The 21,573-nt window shown below is 60.3% G+C and overlaps 1 protein-coding gene across 5 annotated transcripts; it reads right to left on the reverse strand.

Annotated features, from left to right (window-relative positions):
• Positions 1-389: 389 nt before the first annotated feature.
• On the reverse strand, positions 390-19,994 carry ALS2CL (ALS2 C-terminal like). Of its 5 annotated transcripts, XM_081160586.1 has the most exons (28): positions 19,906-19,992; positions 17,080-17,153; positions 16,728-16,793; positions 16,328-16,450; positions 15,425-15,617; positions 14,973-15,038; positions 14,356-14,521; positions 13,749-13,880; positions 12,933-13,052; positions 12,428-12,486; positions 12,219-12,285; positions 11,558-11,757; positions 10,469-10,534; positions 9,951-10,049; positions 9,689-9,850; positions 8,923-9,034; positions 7,739-7,816; positions 6,803-6,933; positions 5,502-5,675; positions 5,292-5,388; positions 4,928-5,085; positions 4,337-4,405; positions 3,789-3,962; positions 2,722-2,764; positions 1,908-1,969; positions 1,652-1,801; positions 1,247-1,343; positions 390-884 (listed from the first exon to the last, which is right to left on the reverse strand). In XM_081160586.1, the coding sequence occupies exons 4-28, from the start codon at positions 16,425-16,427 to the stop codon at positions 810-812; spliced, it is 2,850 nt and encodes a 949-aa protein (XP_081016712.1). In that variant the 5' UTR covers positions 16,428-16,450; positions 16,728-16,793; positions 17,080-17,153; positions 19,906-19,992; the 3' UTR covers positions 390-809. The 5 variants fall into 5 exon arrangements, with proteins under 5 accessions (XP_081016712.1, XP_081016714.1, XP_081016710.1 ...); XM_081160588.1 differs by lacking the exon at positions 16,728-16,793 and having other exon boundaries at positions 6,803-6,897; positions 19,906-19,994; XM_081160584.1 differs by lacking the exon at positions 16,728-16,793.
• Positions 19,995-21,573: the final 1,579 nt, after the last annotated feature.

Below are 21,573 nucleotides of genomic sequence, written 5' to 3' on the forward strand. Positions count from 1 at the left end.
ATGGGTGACCCTAGCCCCCACCCCCACCCCGAGGCTCCCGCAGGGGATTCAGCCTTCATCTCGGGTGTGCTGGGCTTTCTCAGAGCCCCCTTCAGCCCCCCTCACAGGCTGAGGTCTGTGCTTCATGTACGAAAAGCACCCCTGAGCCAAAAACGGTGATCCAGCTAGCTTCCGTCCAGGGTAGGGCGCAGGGGGGGCCCACCCTAGCTTCCGTCCAGGGTAGGGCGCAGGGGGGGCCCACCCTCTCCCCATGCTCCAGCCCGGAGCAGAGCTGAGAGAGAGGCGGGTCCCCAGGAGACCACTCATGGGGAAAAGGCTGGCAAGCAGCTTGGAGCCTCTGCCCAGGAGCAGGGCAACGGGGGACGACACCGACAGTGACATGAGAGTTTCAATTACAGCCACGGACTTTCAGAAGGACTCCAGCAAGATGGGTGAAAGATTCCTTTACAGACAATCGAGTTCATTTTACAGATGGCAACATTGAGGCTCAATGACTTGGGAGCAAGGCTCAGGCAAGGAGAAGCCAGTGGCTCCTCACCCCCAGCCTGCGAGCTACTGGACGTCAAGGTCATCAGAGACGGGTCTAGTGGCACAGGAAGGAAAACCACCAGTTCTGGGCCACCCCTCACCCCCATCCCAGTTAGGGCTGCAGTGGCATCTCCCTTCGAGAGACTCATCTTCTCCAGGAGCCGCCTGCAAGGGGCCATCCTGCCCTCTGCACGTGGGCCATGAGGGCCAGACCATGCTCGCTGCACGGGAAGTCCGCAGCGGCCCTTCCCAGCTCCATGGCCTGTCCAGGAGAGGCCAGGCTACCGGAACTCCCTGGAGTCCCGACAGCTGAGCAGCCGATGCATGTCGTTCCTCTGGATGTGCTCGTAACAGGACTGGAGGGAGAGAGGTGGGGCTGAGGACACTGCTCTGCTGGCTCCCGGCAACCTGCACAGGCTTTGGGCCAGATACCAGATGCACCCACCACCGGGGCCTGGACCACCATGTCTGCAAGGAGCCCTGCCACAGTCTGCAAGGAAATAGGGCCTTCCCCTCCCGTGGTGCTCGGGGGTGCAGTCTAGACCACGTGCATGGCCCTCGGGTTCCTAGGGTGGGTATGCACAGTGGGCTGTCCCCCAGCCCGTTAACAAGGGCAGGACCAGGGGCTCCGTGAGGACCCTCCCATGGAGGCACACAAGTTGTGAATGTGAGCTCATCCCCAGGCCTGCCCAGTGCCCGGGGCATTTCTGTCCCTCACCTCAAGGGCCGTGAGCAGGAAGTCATATAGGCCGCCCGTGTGGATGGGGTACATCATGTCACGAATCAGGTGGATCTCAGCTCCCAGGTGCTGGATCCTAGAGAACAGCCACCCCCAGTGATGGGGAGAAGGGGGCCCATCAGGGACAGCACCAAGCAGCTGGGGAAGAAGCCCTGGCCTGGGAGGCTGGACACCTAGAGTGATGTCCCCAATCTGCTTCTGACACCCACGGGACCCGGGGGAGGCACACGGGGACCCTCTTCTCTCTGGGCCTCAGCGTGCCCATCTGTACTAAGAAAAGCAGTGTCCATAAACCCTGAAGTTCAAAGACTTTGCTGTTCCGAGTTTGGCCGGGGGAAGGGCCAGGTGGGAAAGGAGCCAGCTCCCGGCCGGGCGGCAGCTCACCGGGCACGGGACACCACGTAGATGAGCAGCGGCAGCAGGTCGTCCATGGGCAGCTTTTGCTCCTGGCCCAGCACCCGAGACACAGTGGCCTCGATCTCCTCGTACGTCCTCTCCAGTGCCTCCAGCTTTTCCCGAGGGTCCATCGTGGTGCTGCAGTGGGGCGGCAGGCTCCCGATCAAGGCCCTCGGGGTCAGTCCCAACAGGGGCCCCGGAGCTCCTGCCTCCCACCCCCACCCTGCCCAGGGCGCGGACTCACATGATCTTCTGCAGACACTCCGTAGCTGACAGGAAGCACTTGTCCCTGACCAGGGAGTGTCTCTGTGCGGCAAGGGGAGCAGGGTGGTGAGGCCACAGTTCCCCCAGCTCTGTCATGACCTCCTCCCTGGCCACCCACCCCATCCCCATTAGTGGTTTCAGCACAGCCCTGCTCAGAGGGTTGAGTGACCCAGGGCAAGTGACAGCTCCACTGTGAAGTGCGGTAAATGGCCAGCAGAAGGCTGAAGGGTCACATTGGATACGGAAGGTGATCATCATAACAGCCAACGGTCACGGCTGCCACCCAGGCTGGGGCCTACGTCAATGGCTCTCGAACCTAAGAACTTGGTGAAACGCCAATTCCTGGCCTCCCTGAGTTTCTGGCTCAGTAGGTCTGGGGTGGGTCTGAGAATCTGTTTTCCTAACAGCTTCTCAGCAACTGCTGATGCTGCTGGCCCAGCAATGCCTGGGGATGCCAGCCCACTGCCCCCCACAGCTAGCACTGCAACAGATGGGGAAACTGAGGCACAGAGATCAAATACTGTGCCCATGGTGGCAAAACCAGTAGAAAGGGGGAGCCTGTGTTTGAGCCTGGTCACTGTGGGCCATCGGCTACACCCTCGCCCCCACAGAAATCAGAACTTGGGAAACCTGGTGTTTCTACCCTCCCCCATCTCTGCCCGTCCCCCATCCTCTGCAGCCTCTGACCAGCAACACGAGGCAGAAGGCCACGTGGAAGCCTGAGTGAATCTGGGGTCCAGCTCAGGGCTCGGGCCTCCCTGTCCCTGGGGCAGGTAAAGGGCCTACTTTCTCACCTGATTGGTGGTCAGTGTGAGGTCCTTGAGGGGCCACAGGTGCCTGAATTTTAAAAAATGAAACAGAAGGCTTTGCCAAGAGGAGGGGACAGGGTCTGAGGTCAGAGGGCAAATCCCCTGTGCCACCATGTCCCCCAGCAGGGTTGAGTGCAGGAAATGGTCCAAAATGGCATCCCAGAGCACGTGTGTGAAGCCCAAGGCAAGGGGAGGCTGAGAGGGACTCCTGGAGAAGGGGGGCCTCCATCGGGCCTCAAAACATGATGGTGAATCGACATGCAGAGGAGGTGTGGGAGAGAGGCGCCTGGGAAGCCGTTGGCCACCAGGGGTCTGGGCTGGTGGCTGGTCAGTTGCAGGAAATATTCACCACAATGGAGGGGAAACAGGGTTTTAGGGGGTGGGTGGGAAAAACCATCACTGAGTACCAAAGAGCAGGTGTAGGAGCAGAGTGTCCATGCCCTTGTCACTCATGGTATCAAGTGATCAGAAGAAATGCTAAGGAGAAAAGATACTGTGGCAACTGAGGGTAGAAGAGAGGCCCTGATCTGCCCCTTGAATGGTTCTCGGTTTCCCCTTGAGGCTCTCCCCTCCCCTACTCTCAGTCCAAGAGCCAGGAGCAGGTGACCTTGCCCCAGCCCCAGTAGTAGATACTGAGGCAGGCCTGGCCAGTCTGGGCTACAGCCAGCATTCAGGGAGCACTCAAGACCCAAGCCAAGACAGTGAGGTACTTCAGGGCTCTGCGGGAGCTGCCAGGAAGGAGACACCAGCTCCCTGTGGAGACTGGGGGGGGACTGAGCTGGGAGAGTATAAGCCTTGAGTGGCTGGTGCCCTGCTTGTCTCCATAAGGGGGAGCCAGAGACAGACCAACAGAGAGAGGGGAGGGAGGAAGTTGCTTCCCTTTATCATACAGTTGAGCGCCTAGATCCAGCCACACCTGAATCCAGCTACGCGAGCATAACCCTAGAACTTCATGGGTACATGGCCAATTAATGCCCCCCCCTTTTTTACTAAAGACAGCGTGACTTGAGTTTGTATCCTCCTGGCAAACGTGGTGTGGGGGGGAGGCTTACTTCTGCACATCCAAGAACTCAAGCAGCTTGGTGTCAGGGAAGAGGCTCAGGTTGGTGATGCCCTGGTTGTACAGTCTGTTCTCTGTCTCGTGAAGAAGCAGGTAGAGAGTGAAGAGCTCCGAGTAGAAGCTGGGCAGCACGAGAGGCAGCACCAATCCATGCACCTGCAGGTTCCTGAGTGACAGCAACCAGGATGGGTTGGGGTCAGCAGGGTGGGAGTCTGGGGGGCCGTGATCACTCCTTGAGCTGCCCTCCAATGACCCCATATTGCTCCTTAACCCACAACAGTGGCGCATTAACTCCCACCCGGAACAGAGGTCGTGGGTCATCATCTCTGCTCATGGAGCAGAGGTCATGGGTCATTCTGATCCTTGAATGCTCAATGAACAATGCTTGGTCAACAGCCGTAACTCCCAACACTTGCCCAGAAGCGTCCCTTTCCCAAAAGGAGGCCCCAGGAGCAAAGGTGTGAGGCCTCCCTGGACCCAATCCTGACTGCCCCGGGGTGAGAGGACCCCACAGACCCCATGGGGGCCTGGGGCAGCCACCTTGTCTCTGCATCTTCCTCTTCCTCAGGGGCCTGGCCCTTGCGCTGTAAGGCAACCTGCAGCAGACCCCTGCAAGACAACAGAAGGGGACAGGGTAGCTGCCACCTCCCACGAACTAGAGCTCCACCTGCTGGTCACCAAAGGCAGGTGGGTCCAACCCCAGAATGGTGGAGCATGAGCTGCACACCCAGCCTCCCAACCCTCAGCAGTTAGGAGCGTGGGAGGACAGGATGCCAGGCAGAGTCCTGAACCCGCAACAGAGGGCACCGCAGTGGCCAGGGCCCCCTCTGTGATGATTCACGGGAGCACAGCTCAGCCAGAACTGGAGATGGGGCCTGAGTCTGGGCTCAGGCTCAGCTTTCAGTGGGGTTAGAGTTCCCCCGGGGTCAGGGGTCAACCCAGGGCCTGATCGGGCCCTGCCATCATCTCCCCACCCTCTGCTCACCAGCTGCACACTGACCAACCCACCCTCTGGTTCTTTCTCCACCCAGACCCGAGGGAGAAGCACCATTCCTGCCCAGGTTCCAGGCAGAGCCAATGCTCAGAAAGGGTCACAGGGCAGTGGCGGTCCACCTGTGCCACCGAGCTCACCTGTAGGCGGCCCAGAGTTCCTTCGCGTGCTGCTTCACCTCCTCCTGGGCCAGCCCCTGCAGGTGCTTGTTGGCCCCGATGCCCGCGTACGTGGCCTGGAAGGTCAGCATCAGCATCTGCAGCAGCTTCCCCAGGGGGTGCAGTGAGTTGCTCAGAGCCTGGCCAGTGCATAGGCAAAAAAGAGATCTCAGGGCCCGCAGCTGAAGCCCAGCAGGCCCAGACAAGACGCCAAGGCTGCTCCCACTTCATATATGGGAACACTGAGGCTCTCTGCGGAGAGAGGGCCCATGACCTGTCCCCTTTGTCAGCACCAGGGGCAGTGAGAAGGTCCCCTCGCTGTGGCCCCCAGTTCCAGGGTCCTCACCTTCCTGAGGCACTGCTGCAGGGCCTTAGGCTCCCGGTGCTGCAGCACCTCCTCCAGGATGTCTTCCATTCTGCCTACACTGTCATCCGGTGGAGTCCTGAGGCACCATGTACACGTCTCTCAGCCATACCTGAGCCCAGGTGCAACCCCTCCAGGAAGCCTTCTGGGTATACCCGGGGGTGCATGGGCACACACACACCTGGGCCTCACCTCTCAGAGCACAGGTCCTGCTCGGACTTGCGCAGCTCCTTCAAGCTCTGCATGTGGAAACCCAGCAGGGCTTCCTGCATGGCCCCTGGGCAGCCAGCACGCACGAAGTCCCGGAAGGGGCCGTAGACACCCTGCCAGCGGCTCTCCACAGGGAAGGCGCCCAGGCCCAGCTGCCTGCGATGGAGGCAGTGGAGGGCAGGGGTGGAAATGGAGCTGCAGTGGGCAGGACCCTGTCCAGGTCCCTGGGGAGGTACAGATAGCCAGCCTGGCCCAGAGTCAGGGCCCAGGAAGGGTGGACAGATTGGGGACAGATGAGGCTACCACCAACGCTCCAGGAGGAGAAGGGAGAGGCCGAGAAGGGACAGAGAGAATCTACTACTTAGTGGGGAATAAAGGGCCACACAGAGACCTGGAAAGGTGACAGAAAGACCTGGAGAGCTGGAGGCCCAATCCAGAGAGCATGGTTTTGGCCTAAGAGAGACCAGTGCCCAGAAGTCCTGAATCCCCCTGCCATGAGACCCCGCTTTCCCTCCCACCACACCCGGTGCCTTCCTGAGCTCGATTCTGTCTTGCCCAACAAGCCTGGGCGTCTGGCTGTGTGTGTGTGTGTGTGTCTAACGGAGCACTGCCTGCCCATGACACTCTCACAGATTTTCCCATACCTGCACCCCACCGGCATGGGTCATGCCCCTAAGGTTTGCCATCCATGCTCAGCTCCTACTGTCAGGGAGAAGCATGCAGAGACAATGGGTCAAGAAGTCAACTGTACCCCCTCCCCATGTCTGAAATGCTGGCTGGTACTGCACCCCGTTAGAACCACCACCCACACAGATGCCCTCATCAGTGCAAAGCCAAGTCTTCCTCTTCCACTTAGCAAGTTTCCTTCTTCACCTTGCCTGCCAGGGAACTCAGAGCTAGACTAATGCTCAATCATAACCATTATAAGGCCTATCTGCATCTCTCTTTCTTTTAGTCTCAACTCACTTTTCTATTTTATTCGTTTGTTTTGTCTTGAAAGCTGTCTTGTACCCTTCCTAGAAAAATAGCAGGGTCTAAGAGAAGCCTAAGTGTAATATTTTCCTTCAGTTTTGTGGCATGTGGAGTTATAGCCACATGGCCCTTGATTCTAAGTGTCCCTGACTTAAGAGTCATGTGTCCTGGGCTCTCTGAACTCGCCAAAGAGCTATGAGGAGGTTAGAAAAGCCCCTCTGATGAGACCTGAGTCCTTGGGGGTAGAAACAGACACAGAGACAACCCCAGACAGGCTCCGGGAAGCCCGGGCCAGATGGTGAGGCTCTCACCTCTTGCAGGTGCTGCTTGGGTCGGGCGGGAGGGCGGCTGTGTCCAGCACGCCCTGGGTGTGAAGTCCTTTCTGCACCCCAGTGACAAAGGAGCCCTGCAGGGTGAAGCCATTGGGGAAGGTGACCTTGCCCTGGAAGCCAGGAAAGGGAAACAGGGATGTCTGTCTACTGTCTGTCTGTCCAGGTTCCTTTCCATCCAATCATTATGGGCCTTACACCTGTCCATCCGACATCATAGAGGCAGGGACTGGTGGGTGACCTTCCCTCCATCCATTTAATCTGCCCACCCTGAGGGGCTCACAGTCCCTCACCCAGAGCTGTGCCCTTCCCCAGGGGATCATCTCTGAGGCAGGAGACAGGGTGGAAAATGGGGAAGAGGGACTCAGCTCAGTGGAGAGAACCACCACTGTGGGGCCGGGGCGGGCAGGGGACTGGGGAGGGCATGAGGCACTACTGACTCTGGGGAGGAGCAACTCTTTGCTGCATGGGGCTGTCACATTCCTAGCACTCCTGGTCTCCACCCATCAAATGCGGGTTATAACAAAACCAACACAGCGCCCACATTTCCAAAGGCCCCATCAGGGACACAACTGCCTTCTGCTTGGTCAGCTTGGGCAGGAAAGACAGTCATTCCAGGGCCACCTGCCCAAGGCACTGATGGTGGTAGAGGGGGTAGATTCCCAACTAGGGGTCCTGTAGGGGACACAGCCAGGGGACCACCAGCACCCACTGTGCCAAAGCAAGCCCACCCGTCCTCTCTTGACTCCCACCTGGATCAAATCATATCTCTGCAGCAGGAGGGCCCCTGGGATGCGTGGAGATGGCAGAGGTCCCCCCTACCTTCTCCACCCACTGCCTGCACCCTTGGCCCTGGGTCCCAGGGGGTGGTTACAGACTCCAGTCCTGGCCTTGGCGGGGAGTGGAGTTGGCCCTCACCGTCCCCAGGAGGGTCAGGTCCCTGGTGAATGTGCCCTCATACAAAGAGTCGTCTTCAAAGAGGAGGATCCCTGGGCCCTGGAGAGGGAAGCCAGGAAGAGAAGAGATGGGTTCTAGAGGGCCAGGAGATGGGGGGAGGAAAGGGGCAAGTGGGCATTGACTCATGGGGAGCCCTGCTACACCTCCCAGGACTGTGCTGGACGGGATGCCAGCCCTCGGCCCGCTGTGCACTGAGCATGAGCCCGTGGACCGCATCCCCCGCTACCCTGCCAACTCCCTGGGACGTGGCTCCTCCCCAGGGGCCCCTCTCAGGAAGCCTCCTGGGGAACCCGCCCTTCGCTCCTGTGGCTCAGGAAGCGCTGTGCTTTGCCGGAACCACCCCCACTTCCCTGTCACTGACTCCGGGAGGGGGGCCCGCGGAACTGATCAGATTCCCGTGCCGCACTGGCTGCCAGGAAGCTCAGAACCAAGCGGGATACAATTTCTCTTCTTATTTCTGAACCAGTTGCTGCGCCCATTCTCGTCTCTTCCTCCCGCGGTCCTTTCCAGAACCGAGCGTAGGGTAAACAAACAAGCCAACAGCGACAGCAGGGCCCACACTCTGCTGGGTGCCGAGGCCCCGGCAGGGCGCCGGTGAGGCAGGAGGTAAACGCTGGGTGCCCGGACTCAGCTGGGTTTGACTCTCAGCTCTGTCACCCAGTAGGATGTGACCATGGGCAAGTTCTCTGACCTCTCTGAGCCTCACGTTTGTAATTCATACACTAAGGACAATGACATGACCCAGAGGATACTGAGAGGATCCCACAAAATCATGCTGGGAGCCGAGTCCAGAGCTAGCCATCTGGTTAGGGGTCCATAAACGCTGGTTGTTAAGGCTGTGGCATCACCATGACCATGCGCTTCATTCTTACTATTTCACTGAATAAATAGTTAACCTGAATTGCCGATGGGGAAACTGAGGCTAGCAGAGGCAGGGACTTAGCCAAGGCCAGGGTAGGTGGGTGGCAGAACTGGAATCCTGCCCAGGTTCTGGCTCCATCCAGTACCTAGGAACCCAGCTTCCCACCTCATCCACCCCTGACCAACCTCAGCTCAGCTTCGGGGTCCCTAGAGCAGGGGGCTCCAGAATTCAGCCCGAGTGCAGGGAGAGGGTAGCTCAGGACACACAAGGGTCACCGACTCACCATCATCTTATCTGCCTGGAAGGTCCCCTGGTAGCAGACTCCTGCCTGGGTGACGATGATCCCTGGGCCATGGCGCTGGTCAGCCTTCCACATGCCGATGTAGCGCTCACCCCTGGGGGAGGAGGGAGGGTGGCCAGAGTTGAACGCGAATCGTCCTCATGCACCTTTCAGGGGGGTGGCGTGGGGAGGCAGATAAGGCGCAATGACATCTCCTGAATCCATTCAACTCAGACTCCAGGCAGGTGAAGTCAGGACCCCCAAGAGGGTGGAGGAGGGAGAGAGCCTGTCTGGGGAGGGCATCTTGGCAGGCTTCCTGGGGGAGGTGGCAGGAAGGACAGAAGGAGTGGGGTGCCATTCACACACGTGTAAGGCCATGGAGGTAGGAGTGTGCAACAGATATGTGGCGGTGTTCTGTGGTCTATTAGGCTGAAGGGGTGTGCAGGGGTCACGGCAGGAATGGAGTCCAAGGCGAAGTCCCAAATGCCAGGCCAGGGACCCTGAGCTTTGCCTCACAGCCCAGAGACCCCAGAAGGGCTGTGACCCTTAGATGGGGCCAAACCAGAGGATCAGAAACTCCTTTTAGAAGCGCAAGGAGGGGCCAGAGTAGCTTCCTAAGCCCAGAGACAACTAAGGGAGTGGAGGAAAAGTGAAGGACTCACAGAGACTCTGGGGGACAAACATGGACTGACCCCTGTGCTCTGAGGCTGCTTGGTCTGTGAGGTTCCCCTCTCCCCACCAATCCTGGGGGTGGCCATGGAGTGCTCACCTGTCACCATCCTCCTGGATGCCGTAGCCACTCCTCTGGCCCCGCTTCCAGTGGCCCGTGTACTTGCAGGGATGAGGGGCCTGCGGGGTACTCTCGAGGACCCCAAAGCCGTGATGCAGGCCCTCCTGGAAGTAGCCCTTGTACACCCTGTCAGTGCCATACCTGGAGAGGGTCACCAACGCTGGTCCTGCCTCCCAGAGCTCGGCCCAGGGGCCATGCCTGCACCGTGAGCCCACCCACCATCAGGCCCAGAGTCACTTACTCACAGATGCCATAGCCACACATCCTGCCTTCCCGCCAGTGGCACTTGTAACAGTTAAACTTGTCCTCAGAGGCCTGGGGCACCAGGCAGATGCCAAAGCTGCCATTGTGGGTGGCGGGGAGGGAAGTCAGCACCAGGGCCACCACTCTGCCCCAAGACACCCCATCATACCCCCGCCATACCCCCTCCATGCCACCCAGGAGTGTCCCTGTCCCCAGTGGCTTTCTCAGGCAATGGGGCAAGTCTCACAGGTGCTTAGCCCGTCCCTTTTTCCCAAGGGCCCCGCTCAGGGGCCCCCATCTTGCTCCCATTCCCCTGGGAGCTCCTTCTGGCCCTGGGCCACTCCCCCATGGCCCACCCTCCACAGGGCCTCAGTTTCCCTTTTGTACAAAGACAGGAACGGCCTCTAAGCTCCTGCTTGGGTTTGGGGACTTAAGATGGGGCCAGGCTGATGACACTGGCAGGGGCAAAAACCACTCCCCTGCCCACACACGCTCCCGCCTCAGCCCCAGCCTTACCCGTGCTCCAGGCCCTGGCAGAAACTGCCTACGTGATTCTGCCCGTTTGGCCACTTCAGGGATCCCCTGGAACACAGTCGAGATCCACGGGCATCAGGCCCACCAGACCCATCCTTCAACACACACAGATGTCCAGGCGGCCTGCCACCGACTCTCTCAGGGGCCTAGGTTCCCCTCGGACTGGCCTCTGCCCCACCCAGGCCTCTTCTCTGAGCTCTAGAACCCCAGAGGGGCTCTTAGCTCTTCTCTACTCCTGGCACATGTGCCCCAGCAGCCTCAAGGGGCACACTCACCACATTCTGTAGGGAGAGTTCTGGAAACATCCAGGTTCCCTCTTCCCTTTGATCAACAGGAAGCTTGGAGCTAAACTCCAAGCTCAATTAGCCAAATACTAATCAGTGGGGTTCCTCCGCTCCTTTTCTGGCACGGCATTGTTTTTTTTGTCTTTTTTGTTCATGAGCTTCCTCAAGCCCTTTCCAGAAGGATCGGGGTATCAGAGCTAACAAATGCATGAGCTTGAGAGCCTAACCTTGGGGAGTCCCTTCTGCTTCCTGGGCCTTAGTTTTCCTGGCTGTAGCACAGGGTGGGGCCACATATTCTTCAAAAGCCTACCTGCCTGTGGGGTCAGGTGGACCTGAAATTGGCACCAGAGTCACCCTAGAACCTGCCCTGAGGCCCTGGGCAAGTCATGCCAGTGTTGGGCCTGTTTCTGTACCTACAAAATGGGTGACATCACTGCCCCTGAGCATTTTTGTAAGGACGGAAGATGGGATGTCCAAAAACCACCCCCACCACCCTATGATGCTACGTAGATCTGAGGACTATTCTCCCATCTCCTGAGAACAGAAGGGCAACTGCACAGCAGCCACCTGACGTCTGCCTCACGCTCTAGTGTCACCAACATCAAAACTTCATTTGGCACAGACCTACTATGGGCGAGGCCCTGTCCACGAGGACTGAAGAGAAACTCTGGGGGACAAACAGAATTGACCACAGAAATAAGAGCCTTTGGTTCATGCCCCGAGGCAATGAAGTCCATGTGGGTCCTGTCTGCCCCGCTGACCCCCAGGAAGAGCCCCGGTCACTCACTTGCCATGGGGCCTGCCCTGGCACCACTCGCCCTCGTAGGTGGCCTGGCAGAGCCGACCCTCTGCCAGGAAGGTGTACGCTCCCGTGGAGCGGCAGCTAGGGGTCTTGGCATGCTCCAGGCCCGTCCCCAGCACCGGGAAGTCTTTTTTCCCACGCAGGGCCTGGCACACAGCCTGGGTAACCTTGTACCGCCACATCACCTGATGGGGAGAGAGGAAACACAAGACAGGTCACTGCTGCGGGAGGCAGCCCCGCTAGGAAGCCCTTCTGGGGTGACCCCAGTATGACCCTCTCCACCTCCCACCTCCAATCCCTCGACCACTTGGAGGAGTCTCCAACTGCCCAAGCTGCTCCCTAGGGTCCGCCATCCACACCTGAGCCCCGGTCTGCAGTTCCAGGGCCTGCCCAGGGGGGCAGACAAAACCACCAGCAGGGATCAACACAGGCCCCCATGTAGCTCCACAGAGGAAAATGCCCGCCTCTATGGCATTCTGACACTTGACCCCAGGCTGACCGCTGACTTACTTTGACCATGACCCCAGAGGACTGACACACCCATGGAGCCTCCAGGGTTGTATACTTGTGCACCATCCTCCCACCCCCGTCTCCTTTTCTCACTTCCTTCACCCACCCCCCCAATTCATAGATCACCCACACTCACCTGGTCCTGGGGGTCCCTGGAGCAGAAAAAGAACTCTTCCTCAGGTGTAAGGAGGTGAAACGTGCACCTAGACAGATGAAAGTGATGAATAGGCCCCAGTTCTGTGCAGGAGGGTGTTGGGGGGCCCCAGTCAGAGCGTTAGGGTGCAGGCAGGTTTCGTAGGGTAGAGGGAGGGGAGGCCTGGGGTGTCATTGGGGGAGGCTGCTCACTCGTCCTGCTCAGGATCGACCCACATGAGCTTCAGATCAAAGGTGTGGACACTGTGGCCCTGGAAGAAGACAGGGCACAGGTGTTGTCCAGAGCCCAGGCCAGACACTCACATCATCTTCTGGCCTGGCCTGGCCCCGAGCACCGGCCTGCTGGCATGCCCCTGATGTCCCCGGCTGCGCGGTCCAACATGCCCAGCACGGAGCCCCTCACTGTCCCTTCCTGTTCCCCTCCTCCAGGGCAGCTCTTCCAGCTCCCCTCCTACCAAGGGCCTGGCCGGGAACCCGGGACCGGCCTCCCACCCCTCAATCCTGCCCCATCACAGCCACCAGAATGCTCTTCTGGAAACGCAGTCAGACCCCTCACCCCTGCTGGAAACCTCTCTATGGATCCTGCTGCCTGGGGAACGGGGACCTCACTCCCACTTGCCTGTCTTTTTCCCACTCCTTTCTCAACCAGCCCCCAGCCCCACTGTGGCCCCCAGACCTCTGGCCTGCCCCATCCAACCTGCAGAAGGGCAAGGACATCATCAAAGAGCAGCACACGGTCCACCGGCAGTGGGGTGACGGTCACCGGGACGTCCTGGCTGTCTTGCAGGAGTCGGCGAGCAGGGGTGCAGAGTGCAACCTGGTGAAGTGGGGGGGGAGGCGTAGGGCTTGGGCACCCATCCTGGATGCACCAGCCACTCCACTGCCTGTGTCCGCCCCCACCCCCCTCACCTCCTGGAGGCCCTGGGATCAGTGATGGACACTCGAGGACAGTGACAGGGCCCTGAGGTCCGGAAGGTCATTCACAGCCACTCCCAACAGGGCAGCACGTCTCCTGAATCATCACTTTCTCTTCCCCAAACCACCTGCAGCCGGGGCCTCCCCTGAGCCCCTATCAGCTCTCACCTGGGGCTCTGCAGTGCCCGCTTCCCTCTGGCAATTCCTGTCCCCACTAACCCGTTCTCCTGACTCTCTATCTTGGGCCCCAAGCCTGTCACACCCTCTCAGGGCACAGTGATGTGTCCCCCCTACAGGGACAGTACATGCTACAGTGGACAGGAAAGTAGGGATGCAATGATTTGGTGACATCCCGGGGGAGAGGGTCAGTTCTGCTCAATGCTCTTGCCCAGAGCCAGCTCTCGGTCCAGCCCAGGGGGTACTCAGCAAATGGGTGAAGATAGCTAGACAGAGGGACTGCACAGCCACCTGGTTCAGCCACCACCCCGCTTCCAGATGGGGAAGCTGAGGCACAGAGTACAGCAAGCAGCTCAAGCCACCCAGCAGGTCCCTGCCTGACGGAACCCCCTCCCCGACGGCCCTCAGGCCATGAACTCACCCTCAGCTTGCTGCTCAGGGTGTCCCAGAGGGCCTGTGTGGCCACGGCCTGGTCCAGCGCCTGCTTCATGAAGGACTGGAGGTCCCCAAAGCAGGTGGCTGCGTGCACCACCAGCTCCCGGGCAGGGTCACTCTACAGGGACAGAGCAGCCAGGGCAGGGGGTTTATCAGAGCCTGCCCCCAGCCGGTGAGGGCTGCCCCAGCCCTGGCCTGCGTCTAAGCCCAAGTTCACCCCTCCATGCACCAGCTCCTCCTCCAGGGAGCAGCCAGCACGCAGTCTCACAGGGAATCAGGACCATCCCCTGACTCCCCGAGCGGGGCCTGGGCCCTGGGCCCCGGGCCCTCACACCCAGTATATGATTCCACATCTGCTCCCTGGGTCTCTGCCAGCTCCACCAAGGCAAGGCCAAGAAACTCAGACACCCTGGGACAAAAACATGTCCCTTCAGAACACAGCCATGTCCCCAAAGCCAGGCTGGGTCCTTCTCAAACCTATTGAGGACCACGCAGCTTGTATAGTTCCTCAGTGAGGCAGGTGTCCTGAGCCAGGGCCCTGTGTCTCCCCACCCTCGGCCTGGTGAGCAGTGCCTGGCCCCCCTGCCACTTGCCTCCTCAATGGTGTCCCCAAGGCTTGGCAGGAGGAACATGTAGTGCTGCACGTGATTGGTAAGAGGCTGGCGGAGGGCCTGGGCCAGCGAGGTGCCCACCTTGCCATCGGTGCTCAAACCCCACAGGATCTTCCGCAGAGCCTTCAGCTGGCCCGGCCAGTAGTCTCTGAGCAGAGGGAGGGCCACATGCCACTGTCACTCCCTTCCATCCCAGCACCCACCACTATCGCCTCTCTGCCCTGGCAAATGCCCCCAGTTCCCAGTGCCCATCCCAGACCCCACACTTCTCTCCTAACAGGTAAATGCAGAGCCTGAGTGGCCCTTTCACAGATTTAGCAGCAATATCTCAGTGTTTCAGTGCATTAGTGATTATAATCATCCACTCCAAGGAGAAGTGTCCCCTTCCCTGCCCCAGGGTCACCACTGGCTAGTGGATTCCTGGAGGCTGCTCACTGGGTTAGCTTCCCTCCTCCCATGTATATCAGTGAGGAACTGTCAGAGCCAGGAGTGCTCAGGATGAGTCACCAGCGTGACACTCTCTCCTCCGGGATGGGGCTTCCCCAGCCCTGCCCTCCAGACACCCCCACCCAAAGGCCCACTGCAGCCCCCATGCTCACCTCCTCCACTTGGCTGCCTTCTCAAAGGCCTGTACCACCACGCAGCTTGTATAGGACTCGATATACCTACAAGCAGCACAGGAGCACCCTGCAGGCCCAGTCCCCACTCCAGACTCAAGCCCCTGCCTTCTGGGTCCCCAGATCCCACTCACTGCTGCCCTGAGGGGCCTAGACAGTGGCCTGGTTCTAGGCACAGGTGACCTCCAGTCCTGACTGACCCAACAAGACAATTCTAACTCACAAAATCTTTCTTTCCTAGAAGGCCCCAAGGCTCAGGTCCAGGGTATCTGAGCCTGCGCCAGGCTAATGCCCACACCCACTGAAACCAACCCCCTGTGAGCCCCATGCCAGGTGAGCCCCATCCCAGGCTCAACCCAAACTTGTGCCCAAGCCCTGACCCGGGTAAGCCTGGTGCCAGGTGGTACCCTAACACCCCCTCCTCGCTGTCTTACTCCATGTAGACCTGCAGGACATGATTGGTATCACGCAGCAGCAGCAGAGACTCTAGTCCAACGGTGTCTGGGTGGCGCAGCCTCTCCTCTAGTGAGCACAGGCTCTCCTCCGTCACCTCCCAGAGCTGCTGGGAGCTCTGGTGCAGCTGCTGCAGGAGCCGCAGGCACTCTCTGCCCTGGGGGTCCGAGGGCTCTGGGGCAGGGCAGGGGCACAACCACACTGTGAGGGGGGACAGGGCTGCTCCACCTTCCAAGGAGCTCTCAGGGGCCCGGGGCGGCGGGGACACCTGTGGGCTAGCGGCACGCCACAGCCCTGGAGCTGCAGCCAGGGTCCTGCCTCCCTGGGTTCCTTGGGACAGGATTGGGAGTCGATGTGCCCCCTTGAGCTCAGCAGGGGATGAGCAGGCTGGAGCGGCGAGCAGCACCCTGAAGCATAAATACAGGCACACATCTGCCTCCTCACCAAACAGGGACAGCACCAATGACCTGGGGGCACCAGGTACACTAATTCCCCAAGTCTTCCTGGGGCCCTGCAGTCCCTGCCACTCACAGTGCATGGACACAGCCCCTGAGAAGGCACCTGCCCAGGTCACTTCACAAGTGAGACCCAAGCTGGAGGTAACACCTGCCTCCCCGCCATGCCCTGGGGGACAGCGAGATGAGAATTCAGCTAGAGCATCCAGGCCTGTGCCCCGGAAGAGGTGGAAGTCCGTCTCTAGACACAGCCGGTCTGAACCAGAATGAGGTTCATGGCCAGCCCTTCAGGGTCACTCTGAGAAAGGAACAGCCAGCAACTGGGGGCCAGAACCCCAGTTCCACCAGAAGCTGCAGCTCAGAGGGTCCAACAAGGTACAACCCCTGTCCCTGTGTCCCCACCCTTCCCACGGGAGAATCGAGACTCACTAGCTTCGACCAGGGGCTGGAGGATAAGGCTGCTGATTCGGGCAAGGGTGGCCGAGAAGACCTCCTCTAGGCGCTTCAGGGACTCCTCGGGGCTGCACATGGCCAGTGTGCCGGCCTCAGGGCCTGTGAACGGGGCATAGATCAGAGACAGCACTGGGGGCAGCAGGGTCAGTGCCTGTCCTCTCGCGCGTGTGCCAGAAGCAAGGCCCATGACCATCCCACATCAGAATGGAGCAATGAACCTGGGTCACCTCAAAGAGAAATTCCCACACTGGCCACTGACCCCTGCCCCACTCTCCCCCTGGGCCCAGCGGAAGGGAGCCTGAAGGAGCGGGCAGCAGGACTCAGAACTGCCAAGGAAGTGCCCCTGGCCTGCTCACTCCTGGGCTCCAACACTCACCCTGGCTCCCAGGGCTCAGAGAGACATCTAGCGATGCTCTGGCCTAGCCCTCTCTCCACTGAGTCTCTGGGAACAAGGACATGCTGTCAGAGGAGCCCAGCCTTTCTCAAGGCCATGGCTGACCCTGCTAGATGGGTCCTACTCAAGACATGGGTGAAGGCGGGCGGACTCCAGCCTCTTGACTTCCTGACCTAGAGCAAGGGACCCTCCAAGCGGGAAGGGGTCACCTGGGAATGTGGCCTCCTGACTAGAGGAAGGGGTAGCAGGGGCCTGGGGTCCAACCCAGCCCCATAGCCAGGCCACAGTCTCCAAGTGGACACAGACCCCCTCTCACCAGACTTGGTGCCCTCACCTGGCAAAGGGGATCATATACTCAGCTCTGCCCCTCCCTGGCACGGACACTCTGAGGCTCTGCAGTTAGCTGACCTGGGTAGGGCAAGAGACATGATTGAGGAAGTCAGTGATGGGCAGGCGACACAGGCAGACCCAAGCAGCAAGGGGTCTCATCTTGCCCCATCCAGCCACAAGGAGCCTACAACGCCCAGGACATCAGTTCTGCGGGAGAGTGGGACAGGTGCCTCAGAACTGTGGCCAAGGGCCCAGGCATTCCTGCCCCACCTTTCCTGCTGCTCCTTCAGGAGGGTGAGGCCTTGGGAAAGAGAGAGGCAGGAAGGGGAAGTGACTAGACGCCCAGCTGCAGCCTTATCTCGCAGCCAGCCCCTGCAGCAGCACCCAGGCCCCCGGGGGTGGGGGGCAAGTAGTTCCAGGTCAGCTCAGGCAGATCAGGAGAGGCCAGCCAAGGGGTCAGGGGTGCAACAAGTGTGGTGGACCCACCTGACCCTCACACATATCTCCAGAAACTGATGGAGTGGAAAGGTCCTTTGGGGGGTGACCTCTCTACCCTCAGCTGGCAGGCAGCTGGGGTCTGAGCTGGGAGGTGAGGACAATGGCTGAAAGTGGAGGAAGGAGGGTGCAACCAGGATGGGAGGTACAAACTGGGAACCAGATCAGGGTGAGCGAGGACCTACAGAAAATACTCACTGCAGGGAGATCTTGAGCACCAGTACTCCCCCCCCCACACTCACCTGGGAGCCAGGCAGCACCACCCACACCAATGCCACACTCAGGAGACGGAGCCCTCTGCTGCTCTCTCTCTGCAGCTGGTGGCTGCTCTCCTATCCTGGAGCTATGGCCCATACCCCAGCTGCTCCCACAAGACCCCTGTGGCCCCCTACCCAGCTGTTCAGCCCTGGCCATGCCCCAGCTTATCCATAGCCTTGCTCCTCTCTGGGCCTCAGTCACATCCTATGAAATGGGGGTCCAACTAGATCAGAGCTTTTCAAATACTCAGTCCTCCTGGTGGAGGGGAGTGGCTCTGGGTTTGGGGACCTGGTCCTCAGCCTTGCTCACCTCTTAGAGCTGCCTAGGGCCCCTCGGGATGAGTCTTACAGACCTGGTTTGCAGTCACTACTCTGGGGGCCTTCCAAGTCTGTGGCCCCAAAGGGATCTCTAACCCTAGGAAACTGAGTCACGCTGTCTGGAGGAAAGGCCAGAAGCTGAGCATGGCTGGTGGGTGGGGGGTGGGAGAAGGCTGCAGTTGAGGCTGGGGGTCTGGTCTGGTGGCCCCCAGGTCTGGAAGCGTTGGGCTTCATCCTGGAGGTGACGAAGAAAGTGTGAGGGCAGGGGGGAGGCCAGGCATGAGTATGTATGAGTGATGTGTTCACGGGGTGCGGGGGGGCTGAACTTTAACATGAGAGGGACCCAGCAGAAGTCCTTTCCTCTCTAAGCCAGTCTCACCCCAACCCACTCTCTCTGGTCAAGGGCATGGCCTTCTTAACCTCTCTTTCCATCCAGGTCTAAGGTCCTTTAGTGGTAGGCTGCACATAATATACAGGGCATCCCCCAAAAAATGTATACACACTTTAATGGCTGATTGCTCAATTTTGAAAATGAAATGTATTTTAATAAACACTGCCTTCATAATTATTCACAGTGTGTACATACATTTTTGGGGGACACTATATATGCAGGGAAACTGAGGCCCAGAAAGGAACTGGAAAGCCCAGAAACTTCACATGTAGAGTGCATACGGGAATCAGATCCAGGGCGACTCACCTGAGGGCACACAGCAAGTTCCTGGCAGGGCCCAGCCTCCTACCTCTCCAGGCAGCCTTAATGCTCACCAAGGGGTGGAGTAAGCACAGAACTGGCCGGTCTTGGCATGCACAGGTGAGTCAGCTGCCTGTCCCTGTGTCAATCTAACCAGCAACTAGACGTGCCCTCTTCCCGAATTCCTGGCCTCAGTCCATGCTGGGTACCTCTCCCACAGGGTGCAGGGTCGCTGCGGCCTCCCCTGCCCTCTCCAAAGCCTGGCCCCTCTGGCCCTTCAGCCACACCCTGTCATGGCATCCATTCTGGTATTTCCCGGTCTGCACAGGCAAGGAAGTTCTGCTAGCTGTGGAACACTTTCCCTGGGCTGCCCTGGAGCCCCCTGGATCAACCGGCAAGCCCAGTGAGTAGACAGCTGGAGAGAAGCAGACCGTGCATGGGAGGGGGCCCTGAACCATCACGCTGACCCCTCAGTCTCCACCTCTGCCTCTCCCCCAGCACCCCTGCTCTGCCCCTCCGGGTTCCGAGCTTCTTGTCCTAGAGACTCCTGCGCTCCCCTCCGGACGCATACTCACTTCCTAACTTCCCTTCCTCTCCCTGCCCAGGCACACGCAGTCCTTGGATTTTCCCAAACACGGGCTCCTGTTCCCACCACCAGGCACTAGCCTACGCGGTTCTCACCGCAGGCACCACCAGCCGGCGTCACCTCCTCCAGGCAGTCTCTCAGGCGAGGCCAGGCCCGGAGACCCTCGAACCCCAGGCCAAGCCCCAGGGCCAGGCGCTCTCCTGCAGGGCCCCGCCCCGGGAGGGGGGGGGCCGGGGCAGGGAGCCGTCCCTGAGCCGCCCCTAAACCTGAGCCAGCCGGTGACCACAGGGCGGGGAGAACGTAGCTTGCACCCCGCTGGGTCGGAGGGGACCTGCGGCAAACTCGTGCAGCTGGTACGGAGGAGCCGCAGAGGGGCCGCAGCTCGGCGGCCCGAGGGGTGCGGGGGCGAAAGTCCCGCCAGGAGCGGGGAGCGCGCGGCGTAGGGGAGCCCGCCCACCGGCGCGCGCCCCCGGCCCCCCTTACCTGCGCGGTGCGCGAGCCTGCGCGGGGTGAGCCAGGGCGCGGACTGGGCGCCGCCGCCCGCACGCCGCCCGCGCGCCCCGCCCCTCCGCGCCCCGCCCCGCCCCGCCCCTGGGTGTTACTCACCGAGGCGGGAGCTCGGGCCCGCCTGGGGGGAGGTGGGATGCGCCGTCGGGCCGCCCCGCGCCCGGGGTCTCTCCTGAGGTCGCCCTCTGGTGTCCTGCAGGGTCCGAAGGCTTCTGGGTCCCAAAGAGGGCGAGGGGGAGAGGACGCGCGTGACCTTGACCCTCCCGTTCCCCACCAGCACGCACTCGCTCAAGCCCCGGGCTCGCCTCGCTTCCCTGGGTCAGAGCTCCGAGGGGAGCCAGGGGGCGCCCGGGTTTCCTCGTCCTGGCAGGGCCCACCCAGCCCCCCGCGGCCCTCCCCCACCCCCTGATGTTCCCCGGCCTCGGGTGCAGCCCGTGACCTCCTTGACCCGCACTGAGTCACAGGGGCCCGCACGAGTGGAGCGCTGGGTGGGTTCGTGAAACGGGGAGCCCAGAGCGGGGTAAGCAGAGGCTGCCCAGCGCCACTCCTGCCTGTGACCTTGGGAAAGCCCTCCTCCCTCCACTCCTGAGCTTCAGCGTGCAGCCCTGGCTGTCTGCGCCAGGGCTCCAGGGCCTGCGACCTTGGAAAGGATGGCGTCAACCTAGTCCTGGGGACCTCCCGGAGGGGGAGGGACCGGGACCGTGGTTCATGCCTGCAACAAAGGAGCGCGCTGTCTGACCCAGTTCCCCTCTGACGTCGAGGCCAGCTCCCCATCACTTCCTGCAGCATGCAGATTTCAGGGGGTGACTGGCAACACTGGGCCACCTTCTGCCTCTTTCACCGCTGAGAACACTGAGGCAAAAGGGCCCGTCCAGAGCCAGGCAGTGGAAGAGCAAAGAGTGGCCCACCAACCCCCTACTCAAGTCTGAGGCTGTGGCAGGCATGTCCCATCCTGCCAGGCTGAAGAGAGAGGGGGTTCATGGCCAGTTCCAGGGGTTCCTTAGCAGATGAGAAGGGTCTTGGAGGGTCTGTGGTTCCCTCAGCACATGAGAGTGGGCAGGCAAGGGGTTCTTTGGGGCTTGGGAGGAGGGGCTGAGGGCTGGAGAGTGTCCATGGACACATGTGGAGAGAAGCAAGGTCATCCAAGAGCATGTGGTTTCACCACTTGCAACAAATGGGAAAGGCAAGCCCCTAAGCAGGAGGGATCCGATCTTGTGCTGGGTGTCTCTGTGACAGCCCTTCCCCTCTCTGGGCCTCAGTTTCCTCATCTGCACCTGTAGCTGAGGGAAGGCAGTGCTGCCTGGGCTCAAGCAGGAAGGAAAGGGCCCATCAGCTTCCTCCCCAGAGTCCAGACTTCCTGTTCAGCCACATCTAAGGGAATTGGAAGACTGGGGGCCAGTCTTGGCTCACACAATCACCACTCACTGGGTGACCTCATGGGCATTACCAAATCCAGTTTCATTATCTGACAGATGAGGCAAGACCTGCCCAGCCTCTCTCCCAGATGATCCGTGGCTTGGGGCCAGGTAATTTGTAGTGCCCCATGGAGTGCCCAAAAGAGGCCTTTACTGGGTCCACCTACCCTCGGCCGACTACAACACACCAAGGGCCCTTGTCCAATCCCACCCCAGTCCCACTCCCCCT

Source organism: Miniopterus schreibersii (assembly GCF_964146895.1).
Source record: "Miniopterus schreibersii genome assembly, chromosome: 15".
Lineage (NCBI taxonomy): Eukaryota > Metazoa > Chordata > Mammalia > Chiroptera > Miniopteridae > Miniopterus > Miniopterus schreibersii.